This window comes from Rhinopithecus bieti, unplaced genomic scaffold (genome assembly GCF_001698545.2).
Source record: "Rhinopithecus bieti isolate Rb0 unplaced genomic scaffold, ASM169854v2 scaffold_33652, whole genome shotgun sequence".
NCBI classification, from domain to species: Eukaryota; Metazoa; Chordata; class Mammalia; order Primates; family Cercopithecidae; genus Rhinopithecus; species Rhinopithecus bieti.
The window spans coordinates 284,529-296,623 of NW_016814761.1; the positions used below are offsets into that span (position 1 = coordinate 284,529).

At 54.5% G+C, this 12,095-nt stretch overlaps 1 protein-coding gene across 1 annotated transcript in view; it reads left to right on the forward strand.

The window, feature by feature from the left end:
• Positions 1-222: 222 nt before the first annotated feature.
• PADI1 (peptidyl arginine deiminase 1) overlaps positions 223-12,095 on the forward strand; it is a 32,348-nt gene continuing 20,475 nt past the window's right edge. Inside the window, exons 1-4 of the mRNA XM_017852006.1 lie at positions 223-727; positions 8,686-8,866; positions 9,948-10,020; positions 10,699-10,760. Of these exons, the coding sequence (XP_017707495.1) occupies positions 636-727; positions 8,686-8,866; positions 9,948-10,020; positions 10,699-10,760 (408 nt within the window). The 5' untranslated portion in view covers positions 223-635. The remainder of the gene's footprint in view (positions 728-8,685; positions 8,867-9,947; positions 10,021-10,698; positions 10,761-12,095) is intronic.

Sequence of the window (12,095 nt, forward strand, 5' to 3'; positions counted from 1 at the left end):
GTGGCCATGATTCTCTTACCTGCAAAATGAGGATACAAGTCATAGTTGTTAGCATTTTAGTGAACACCAAGAGCCAGGAGCTATGCTAATCTTACGTATAACTCATGTCTTTCCCACATCAACACAGTGGGACAGGTACTACTGTTAGAGCTGCCAACTTACACATGAGGCAGCTGAGTCACCGAGAGGTTAAAAGATTTGATAAGGATCACAGGTGGTTAGAGGCAGAGCCCGCACATAGTCAGTCCTCAGAAACACTGACATCATTGCAATAGGAGTTCAGGCACAAGGAGTCTTTGGAGGGGAGGATGGGGGTGCTGGGGAGCTCTGGAGGGTCTCCTGTTGGCAGCTGAGCCCTGCTCCACCCGGGGTCGCCAGCTGAAGCTCCCCTTCCCCATCTCCCAGAGAGGCCATGGGCACCCTGACCTCCTGGATTGACAGCCCTGAATGAGGAGGGTGTGGAGCCAGGAGGTGGGGACTAGGCTCAGGCAAGCTAATCAGGTCACAGGGTGAAATTAAAAGGGAGGAGGAGGCACCAACCCGTCAGAACTCACACTTCTTCCTGGCAAAGAAGCGCCCAGGAGAGGAGCTGGGGAGCCGGAGCTGTTTTAGGAGGCTGGGAGCCAGGTGACAGGATGGCCTCAAAGAGAGCTGTGCAGCTGTCCCTGAAGATGCCTACCCACGCTGTGTGTGTGGTGGGAGTCGCGGCACACGTGGACGTTCGCAGGTAAGAGCTGGGAGGCACTAACCTGGCTGCAGAGAGCTGATTTAGAATGGAAGTCAATGCGGTGGGTGCCTGATAGACAAGTCAGGCACGTTGGAGAGGATGCTGGCAGGAGATAGCAGAGAAGGTGGAGTTGGCTATGGAGCCTGGAAGGAAGGAACTAGGGTCTGGTCAGGTCCTCCTTGGGGCCCCAGCTTCTGGGCACTGGGCTCAGGACATTGGCCTCAAGCCCCTGGATAAGAGTCCGGCCTTAGAATTCTAACTCTGAGCCCTGGGGTCAGGATTTGGGATCTGGGCCCTGAATTCTGACACCTAGGTAGAATTTGTGTGGAACATCAGATGGCTCAAGACGGGGAAGAGAACCGGTCCCCCCATCCCTCAACTTCTTGCCAAGCCCCCATCTCTCTGAGGCGAAGGGACATGTGTGGTAGCTTGATCCTTGGAGGTCAGCCAGGGGTAACTAGATAGTTAGGAGTGGTTAGGAAATATTCGGTGAATTAATATGAGGAGAGAACCTGGAGCAAGAAGGCTGGGGATCGTGTTTCCTGTGACGTGATGGTGATCACAGTGATTATGGTAATGAACAGTGGTGATGGCGATGATGGCAGTGATGGTGGCAATGATGACATCTGAGGAGGCAGCAGTAGCATTTGCTTCTCCTGTTGACCCAAATCTTTCCTGTGCTGGCTGTGCCCAGATGGGGGCTCAGAGACTAGTTTCCCTACCTGACCACTAAGGGAATTGGATTTGGTGATCTCTGGTGGCACTTCCAACTCTGACAGGCTGTCTATGGATTCCATCCCTGCTGGACCAGGTGGGGTTGAACCCCTTGCAGATAGGGGGCTCATGGTGGGAGTCTCCCTCAAAGAGGGGCTGGGGGCTGGGGTCTGTTACTGGGTGGGATCTGAGCTCCTATCTCCCTCTTGGGACTCAGCCCCTGTACCTGCTGGTCTGGCTAAGGTATGCAAGACCCAGCTGCCCACCTGGCCTCCAGTGATCCTCTGCTCGAGAAGCCCTTCCTGCTTCTCTGTTGGCCAGTGGTCTGTGACCCCAGTGGCAGGGCTAGGGAGGAGAACCAGGAGCCATGGAAACCAAACTTTGACTTTAAGTTGCTGCTGGGAGCCCTGGTGTGGGGGGCTGGGTCTCTCGGGTCTAGGTGGCCAGCAGAGACCCCATTGTCTCCTGCCCTGTTAACATAGGCTTGCCAGATTTAGCAAATAAAAATATAGGATGCCTAGTTGAGTCTGAATTTCAGATAAATAACAAAAAGCTTTTTTAGTATATTGCATGGGAGATATTTCTACTAAAAAAATCTGCTGTTTGGCTGAAGCTGAAATCTTTTTTTTTTTTTGAGATGGAGTCTCACTCTGTCACCTAGGCTGGAGTGCAATGGCACAACCTCGGCCTCCTGGGTTCAAGCAATTCCCTGCCTCAGCCTCCCAAATAGCTGGGATTACAGGCCCCCACCATCACCCTGCTAATGTTTATATTTTTAGTAGAGATGGGATTTCACCATGTTGGCCAGGCTGGTCTCAAACTCCTGACCTCAAGTGATCAACCCACCTCGGCCTCCCAAAGTGCTGGGATTACCGGCATGAGCCACCGTGCCTGGCCGCTGGAGCTGAAATCTAACTAGGCATCCCACATTGTATCTGGGAATCTACTTTCACACCAAGAGTAAAAAGGGTCCCTTGCAGGCCCCCTTCTTCTTATTTCAGGCTTCTGCTCTCATCTGAGGGCATGACTGTTTCTAGAAGGTGATTTCAGAACCTCTGGCTCTACACAGTGCTGCTAAGGCCAAAAGCATTTCATGGGGAGCCAGGAGACCTGGTCTTAGCTCTGCCACTGACTTCCTGCCTGATGCGGGCCAAGTTATTAGTCCTCTCTGGGTTTCATTTCCTCATCTGAGCCCCCGTGAGATAGCCAAGTCCGCTCTGCAATTCACTGTGGAGGTGAAGTACCCAGACCCCGGAGTCGAACACGCTCCATTCTCAGGCTGGCTCCAGGCGTGGCTGTGTGACCCTGGGCAAGCTGCTGTACTTCTGAGCCTCAGTTTCCACATCCGAAAATGAAGAAACAATAACGCCAGTTATAATGGGTTCAGGGAAAGATAAATGAGGCCGTGCATGTATAAGGCCCCTTGCACCGTGGGTGCCCTGGCAGCGCTCACAGCTCTGGTAGCTCTGTAAGTTCCCTTTGCTCCAGCATCTGTTCTTTCCCTCACACCTGAGAGGGTGGGAGGAGACAAGGACATCTCAGACTGCATGTGCTAGGAGCATAGGGTGTCTATAAAGCTCCTTAGCATCCTCAAATGCAGGCCCTGGCCCAGCGAAGGGGCAACAGCCTGGGCTATTCATAGCTGTTGTGCTCTGGTTGACTCTGGGAGGCAGAGGTTGCTCTGGGATCCTGAGTGAGCACACGGGGCACCTCCACCCAAGAGCCCTTCAGGAACCTTCACCTGGGTGTTGGTGGTGACTATGGAGTTTCTAGTTGGTCTTACTGGTGGGAGGGGGGAAGCCCCCAGAAGAGGAGGTGTTGCCAGTCACCTGAGCCGCTGGGAGTCTGAGCCCTCCAGGAGATGGGTGTGTGGGGATGACATCATAGGAAGTGATTCATTCCCCCAGGGGCTGTGTGAACTGGTTATTTGGAGAAACATTTGTGTTTAGGGTAATTGTGTGCCCCAGGGTGTCCCAGCCTAGGAAACCCTTAGGAATCCTCCACTCAGCATGTGCTACAGGTCCAACCCCACACCCCAGTGGGCTAGCCCACCACCCTGTCCACCCCTAACCCCAGTCAGCTAGCTCACCACCCTGTCCACAGACTCCACCCACCACAGGCTTAGGTCACACGTTTCCCCTCCCCGAACATGCGACCCCCCCCCCCAGTGGGTCATAGACAGACCTACGACAGCTCACGCTCCACCCCCCCACATCAACCCCAGTCAGCCTAGCCCACCACCACTGTCCACCCCCCGACCCCAGTCGGGTTAGCTCACCATCCTGTCCACCCCCTACCCCAGAGGGCTAGCTCACCCTCCTGATGCCCCACACTCCAGTGGGCTAGCTCACCACCCTGACCCCCACACCCCAGTGGGCTAGCTCACCACTCTGACTCCCTGGATCTGGCCAGACTGCCCTGGCTGTCCTTGTCCTTGCCTAAGGAGTTCAGGTGGCTCATGCCAATAAAGACAGGGGTGGGTAGTGTGAGGAATCCATCTGCAGTCCTGCATGGCCCTCCTTGACTGCCCAGAGGCCAGAACCAGAGCCCCAGGCTGGAGGCCATAAAGAACTTTTATTCTTTGGGATGCCGAAGGCTGGCCTTGTAGGCGACAGGGACATTCTCCTGCACTTTCCCCCAAGCCTTCCCTACCCCTGCAAAAGCAGCAATGCAAAACTGACTCGGGATCAGACAGTGGTAGAATTGGAGGGGCACAGGGAGAAGGGACTCTGCAGGCCTCTCAGATGCATTTTCTGGAAATCTCTATATTTCAGAAAATGAAAATGCCAAAACAGAGTTTGAAAGCTTGTGGTACATGTAATGTGTACATCGAGTAAATTAATGCTTTTAACTTGTACAAAAGAACAATGAGGCATAATTGTACTCCTCAGGGGAAAATTATAGGATTGACTCTGACACTAATTTCCAGCGAGCGACAGGCTGCCGGCAGCTGGCTGGACACATTCTCTGCTCCATCCTGTCACTGTGTCACTATGGTAGGAAGGACACTCTTCACCAGAAGAAACATTAAAAGTTCAAGTTTCAGGGTCCTTGGAGAATATGAAGCTGGGGTCCTCCGCAAGTTCCAAGGGACCCTGATGGGTCCGGGGGTTGCAGAAACTGGACTCAGAATGGTGGAGGGTGGCATTCTTGAAACATAAAATATTGACATCAGGAAGGGCCTCAGAGGTCAGCCACCTCTTAATTCTGTGGAACTCCCTGCTCCCCTGTGTCCTAGCTGCCACTTGCCATTTTGGGACTGGCTGGGAATCTCTCCCCCTCCCTCTGGCCCCCAGGCCCTCTGCTTTCCGCCTCCTTACCCCTTCCTGGCATTTCCTGGATCCTAGTCTTGGAATATCTCCTCACTCCAAGCCTTCTCCTCTTCCCTTCTTAACTCCCATTCCTTTTACCCCCAGCTGGTCTTTGCAGGCTGTGTGATCTTGGGCCAGTCACTTAGCATCTCTGAGCCTGTTTTCTTCCACGTCACTCCCAATAGGAGTGACATCCCTTATTGTTTGTACCTGCGAAGCTGCCACCCTTATTTTTTCCATTTCATTTTATTTTTATTTTTCAGATGGAGTCTCGCTGTGTTGCCCAGGCCGGAGTGCAGTGACATGATCTTGGCTCACTGCAACTTCCGCCTCCCAGGTTCAAGTGATTCTCCTGCACTCCTCAGCTCCCCAAGTAGCTGGGACTACAATTATGCACCACCCCATGTTTTTATTGGAGACAAGGTTTTGCCATGTTGTCCAGGCTGGTCTCGAACTCCTGACCTCAGGTGATCTGCCCTCCTCGGCCTCCCAAAGTGTTGGGATTACAGGTGTGAGCCGTCTCACCCGGCATCAGTTTTTATCTTTTTTTTTTTTTAGACATGGTCTCGCTCTGTCACCCAGGCTAGAGTGCAGTGGTGTGACCATGGCTCACTGCAACCTCAAACTTGTGGGCTCAAGTGATCCTCTGCCTTAGCCTCCCAAGTAGCTGGGATTACAGACCTGAGCCACTGCACCCCACCTATTTTTTCCATTTTGCATTGAGGAATTCCACAATCCAAAGAACACGGACATGCTTTGGGGAGAGGAGAGGTGACTCACTTCTTGGACTCTAAATTCAGGGCCCTATCTCTCAGGGACATTCTGGTCCCCAGCCCCTGTTTACCTCTTCTGGGAAGACTAGTGAGTGAAAGTTGTCCCTCTTCTCCAGCCTCCATTCCTGGCTGGGTAGAGCTCCACTTGGGAGAAGGCTGGTTCAGCCTGTGCCCTCAGCCTGGACTCTCTGGGCGTGCCCCTCCCCAAGCAAAGACAGAGCATAAGGCACCCACTAGTGTGATTTCTGTGAATGAGGGAGAGGACAGGGCACAGCCACATCATGTGTAATTCCTGACTCCTGAGAAAATGCCTGAGCATGTTGAAGGGTCTGGGATATCAGCCATTGCCCTCCCTCAACCTCCATCAGCCCCAGCCAGCCCCCGGGAGAGGACCCAGGGGAAAGCTAAAGCCAGGGTTGCAAGCCAGGGGACTAGGGGTTGGAGCTGCCCCTCCCACTGTCTGGCGCCCACACCTCACATCTGAAAGAACCTCCTGTGGTCTTTTCCCCAGGGCAGTCTGCTCCTGGGCACCTGCGCTGTGTTGGGCTCTGGCACTCGGTAATGATACGGCCCATGGCCACATGTGAGGAGCATCCATCTTAGTTGGGGAGTTAAACAAATTTCAGGATGTGGGTTTCAACGATTGCACACCTGACCCATTTTCTTGGTCAGGTAGGAGAGTGAAGGGAGGTGCCAGGGTCCTCTTGACCACAGGGCCATGTGTCCTCTTTTGCCCAGGTCTGCCCACTCCTCCATGCCTTTCAGATGCCCTCTGTGGCAGTAATGATCATGAGGGCAGCCCTGGTTTTTGTTTGTTTGTTTGTTTTTGTTTTGAGATGGAGTCTTGCTCTGTCATCCAGGCTGGAGTGCAGTGGCACGATCTCAGCTCACTGCAACCTCCGCCTCCCGGATTGAAGCGATTCCTCTGCCTTCACCATGCCCAAATAATTTTTTGTATTTTTAGTAGAGACAGGGTTTCACCATGTTGGCCAGGCTGGTCTTGAACTCCTGACCTCATGATCTGCCCGCCTCAGCCTCCCAAAGTGCTGGGATTACAGGTGTAAGCCACCGCGCCCGGCCGGCAGCCCTGTTTTAAGTGCTCACTGCACTATCTCAATTAAACCTCACAACAAGCCTGTGAGATGGGGACTACCATAATCCCCATTTGCAGACACATGGAGACACAGAGAGGTTGAGAGACTTTTCTGAAGCCACACAGCCCACAAATGTCAGAGCTGGGATTTGGACCCAGGTCCACCTGGTTCTAAATTCTGTGAGCCCAACCCTGCGACTGCCCAGGCTCTGGGACTCTTCTATGTTGCTGGGTAAGTGAGGGGTGAAGTGAGGGCAGGGCAGCAGATGAGCTTTGTTGTCAGATCCAGGCAGGGGCCAAGCACAGCTGTGCCCCATCACCCTCTGTGTGACCTCTCTGCATTTCAGCTCATTTTCTGTAAAATGGGGAGAAGAATAATCACTCCCCTATTAGCAGGCGGGGGCCATGGGGATGGAATCAGAGAATGGAGTAAAAACCCTCCGTAGACTCTGATGGACCTGCCCCTTGTGGACCCCACAAGGGCAAAGCCGAGGATGATTTGTCTCTGCTTTCCTGGTGCCCAGTGTGGAACCTGATGTATAGTAGATACCCAGGAAGGTACGTTGAGGCAGAGTCACTGGCAGCACTAATGGGAGCCCTGTGTGCCCCAGGGGAGCTGCTGGCCTTTAGCGCTGGAGCTCACGGGGTGGCGGCCAGTACCCCGGGACTGTCAGTCTCCAGGCAGATCCCTGGCTCCAAGCAGAATCGCCCACGGAGCTGGTCACCCCAGGGGATTTGCTGGACCCTGCTGGCTGACCCTATGGCATTTCTTGTGGCTTCATTCCAGGACACCTAGCGGCTGGTACCTGTAGGGCTTCTGGCAGGCAGGATCCTGGCCAGGTATACAGGGGAGCCACAGGCTCAGCCAGCAGTGGCTGCTCTTCAGTCTTTTCATCCGATTCTGCCTGATTCTCCCTCTCCTGCCCCCACCACTCACCCAGCGCAGTGCCCCAGATGACCCCCAAGAGCACACTGGCCCCACCCCACCCACTTGGTTTCTGTCCCCAGGATCTGGCCATGTCCAAACTGCAGGGTAGGACAGTTGGCAGAGAAGCACTTCTCTGCGACTGCTGTATTTCTCTTCTCCCTAGAGACCAGGTGGTACATTTCTGAGCTGTTGACATAAAGTTTGGCCTGTGGAGCCCCAGTGGGCCGAGGCTTCTGGGAAGCAAGTTGCAGCCACGCAAAAGGAAAAGCTTTCTAATTACCTGAGCTGTCAAAGCAGAGAGGGGTGGAGATAGTGAGCTGTCTGTCTTGGGGAGCGGGCAGGAGGCTGGCCAGGATGACCTCCGAGGCCCGCCTCTGACCTAAGGCCTACCCTATGCAAGATGCTCCTTGGTGTCTTCTGTCATTTTAGGGCAGACAAGGACAAGAAGATCACAGGCACCACCCACCTGCCCTTGCCCTTGTATGTAGATGCATGGTGGGGCCAGGGGGCTGTGGCTTTCCTGCTTCGGTGCCACCCTCCCTAGGCCTCCCTGGCCTGCTGCCAAAGAGCCATGCAGAGGAGCTCACATTGCACACTCTCAACACATTCCTGTTTCCTTCCGACATTCCCAATAGTCTCCTCCTTCCAGTCCCCAACAGGGGCATGCTCAGGGGACACATGCACTCATTTTAATACCAGCCAGGACAGCTCCTCACTTTGCCATCTGTGTGACCTGAGAAAGTTACTTAACCTCTCTGAGATTTCTTCATCTGTGAAGTGGGGACAGTAATGCGGAGTCTTCACTAGGGAAAAGGAGCCAGGCCGGTAGGAGCAGGGATGTCAGTGGAGGTGGTGAGAGGTGGTGGGTTAGTGGATTTCCTGTTGAGCTGGAGAGTTTGGAAGTGTCAGATCTGGAAGAGACTTGGGTGTGGGCTGGGGGTGTCCAAGGGTCTGCCATCTATGCTCTGGCGTCCCGAAGCCCAGCCCAGGTTGGTCTCCTGGCCAGTGGCACTGCCCTGTGCCTCCCTGGCCTGGCTGTTGAGGGGTGCCATTTGAACGGCCAGGAAGCCCCAGGCCCCCACCCCACTGTGGCCCTTTCTCTGAGCACTGGGTCTCTTCCCATCTCCCTTCTCTGCCAGTGATGTGCCCAAGGGTGCCAACAGCTTCAGGGTCTCTGGAAGCTCCGGGGTGGAGATCTTCATGGTCTACAACCGCACACACGTGACAAAGCCCATAGGCAAGGCCCGTTGGCCACTGGACACTGATGCAGACATGGTTGTATCTGTGGGCACAGCCAGTAAGGAATTAAGGGACTTCAAGGTAAGAGGCCACTTTCTCACAGAAAAGGGTTGGATCTCCCCACCCCCATCCAAGGTAAGAGCCCCACCATGGCAATTCCCATTCCAAACTCCCCACTTAACCAAACCTCACAAAGCTGATCACAGTACACACACAGAACGTATCCTGACACAACGCCACAGATGCCCCAAACATGCAAACCTCCACCACCACTCCAGTCTCACACATGAACACATGAGTACTCCCACAAAACACACGCTCTCCTAGTCACCCCCTCAGATTCATGGACAACTTCACATTAATCCCTGTATTCAGCCCACACACAGACCCAGCAAGAAGCCCCACACGACCATACAGCAACAACCCGTGCAGGTGCACACACACACGTCCACACCTTTGTGTGCACAGATCTCCCACGCCTAAGCCAACCTTCTCTCTGATCACCTGCCCGAAGCTCAGACGATTCCCTCCTCACTCGCCCCAGCCCTGGGCACCCATGGCACACAGTGACCCACCAAATCCTAGACATAACCTTTTCTCCCCGAAAGGGCAGGGATGAAGGAGCTGTTGAGAGAGGGGTTCAGGAGCCCACCGTGGGCTCAGACCCCACCTCCTCTGCTTGCTAGCTGAGGGACTGCTGGGACTGCAGGCAGGACTGGGACAGTCTCCTGTTGATTGGGGCCATCCCAGGGGCTTACTGTGATGATGGAGTGGAGGTTCTCATTCCCATTTTATAGAGGAAGTACCTGAGGCTTAGAGGAGCTGAGAGACTTGTCTAGGTCGATGGAGCTGGCTGTTTCTTCCTCATCTGCCAGCTGCACCTGCTGGGCGCTGCCCTGCCTTTCCCATCCCTCCACCCTGCCCCCACCCTCCTTGCTCCTCGCACCTGCCCTGGGAGCCAGGGTGGGCTCCACAACTGCTTGCTGGAGAGGTAGCTCTGAATCCCAGCCGGGAGCCCTTGAGTCTTGGGATTTCAGAGACTGGGAGGGTCTCCATGCCTCCTGTGCCTCTAAGTAGGGCTGTCAGGGTGTGTCCCCCATCTCCTCTGCCCCTGCCATCTCTGAAGGTGGTGGCCGTGCAGGCTTAGGGCTGTGTTCCGCAGGTGAGGGTCTCCTACTATGGGGAGCAGGAAGACCAAGCCCTGGGCCACAGCATGCTGTACCTCACTGGCGTTGGTAAGTAGCAGCTCCCTGGCTGCCCATCTATCCCCTCTTCGCCACTCCAGGTTGCCTGTTTGAGGGACTTAGTGAATTCTTTGGAGTGGAAGACCTATGGCCAGCTTCCTCCATCACTGAGGGGCTTGGATTCCTCAGGGACCTTCTGTCCACTCTGGAACCACAGAGATTGAGACCCAGCAGTCCTTAGGACTACAAGGATCTAGAAACTTCACTGCCCAGTGAACAACAGCTAGACCCACAATAAGCCTCCTTCATCCAGAGTCCCATGTATACCCTCATTAGACCTCCAAGACCCAGCACGGAACGTGCCCCCTTCAGCCAGGGCCCAGGGCGATGGAATGGCAGAACCCAGCCCCTGCAACCTCAGGCCATGTCCCCAGTTGCCAGAGTTTTGGGGTCACCAGCATGTGATTTAGAACCCCAAAGCCAGCAAGAGCTAGCAGGTGGACATGCACAGGCAAGCAAGTCATTCAAGAACCAAAGGCTTGGGTCCCTCCAACTCCCAGAACCACAGGGCAAGCCACAAGGGCCTCCCAAGTGTGGGGTCTGACCCCCAGGCAGGGCATCCTGGTCCTCACGGGTTTGGGGCGGGGTCAGAGTTTGCCCAGCCTGGACTTTAGGGGTGTGAAGATGGGGCTGGATGAGCCCTGGCAGCCCCTCTCCATCTCTTTGCAGATATTTCCCTTGAGGTCGACACAGGCCGCACAGGCAAGGTGAAGAGAAGCCAGGGGGACAAGGTGAGACCCTCGTGGGCACTCCAAGACTGCAGGGTTGAAGGGCAAACTTGGGGTGGTCCCGGGTGGATTGTGCCCTCCCTATGGAAGAATGATGGATTCCCAGGGTCTGTAGTATCCAACCATGTAGGAAACCCATCTGGGACAGCCAAGTTGGCATGAATGGATATTAACCTACACCCTATAGCCAACAGGCTGTGACTGCTGGAAAATAGCTTACCCTCTCTGGGTCTCTCTTGTGCCGCTTTGAAATTGGGATTGGTTCTTTTGCTTGCTGCCTTTTTTATTTTGAGGGTGATATTTGGACCCCTACACATGTGGGAGTGCTTCCTAAAAGGTTGTTGAGTGACCGAAGGCAAGGAGAAGACAAGCCTTCCGGTAGAGGAGGCTATAGTGGCCAGCCCCAGGTAAAGCCTGAAGAGTAAGGAGGAGGACAGAGTGGGCTCAGGGCCTCCCCCTACAGGAAGTATCTAGAAGCTTTCCTGGGAGGGCTAGAAGGTACAATTTGAAGAGAAAGACTCCAGAGAGGCAGCCTGGATCACAAGGCTTTGAGGACAAGGTGGGCAGGGCTGCCATGGATGGCAGCGTGGGTAGTTCACTGCACAAGAGTGCTTGGGCATGGTGGCAACTATAATACAAATCATGTCTGGGACCCTACTGCAGGGTGGTGTCTACCCAGAGGTGTGGGCAAGAGTGCCGTAAAGGCTAACAGTAGCTCTGGGCAATCCCAAGGACCTGGGTTTGAAGGCCAGCTATGCAGCTTGGGACTCACCTCCCAGAACCTCCCCGCCCCCTTCTGTGAAATGGGGAAAGTGAGCCCTGCCTTGTGGGTCTGGTGGGGAGGCGTGTTGGGGACAGCGGCAACCACAGAGGCAGGGAGCGCTCCAGCCATCTTTCCCGCCTTGGCTCAGACCTCAGTTTGCAGATCCTGCAGGACTGCAGGCAGATGCCAGAGATATCTATGGGACGGGTCCCAGGAGAGTGCTGGGATGAGGAGGGTCTCCCAAAGAGTCTCTAGATCCCAACCCTCATCAAGGTCATGGTGGGCAGCCTCTGCCCCCCCAGGCAGAGCTAAAGCTTAGCCAGCTTTTGAGGGCCATTTCTGGGTATGGTAACACTTTTGCTTCTCCAGTGTGATGGCTGGGTGGAGCCATTGTGTATGGTTGTGCAGATTGTTCACTGCACAAGGATGAGGTGGGTCCAGAGCCTTATCTGTAACTCCATTCCCCAAATAATCCTTTTTAAAATCCTTAAGCAAACCAAGAATATGAAAGTATACAATCTAACAAAGCAGCCCGCCCTGGCCATGTCTAGAACCCCTTCCTGGAGCCTCCTGGG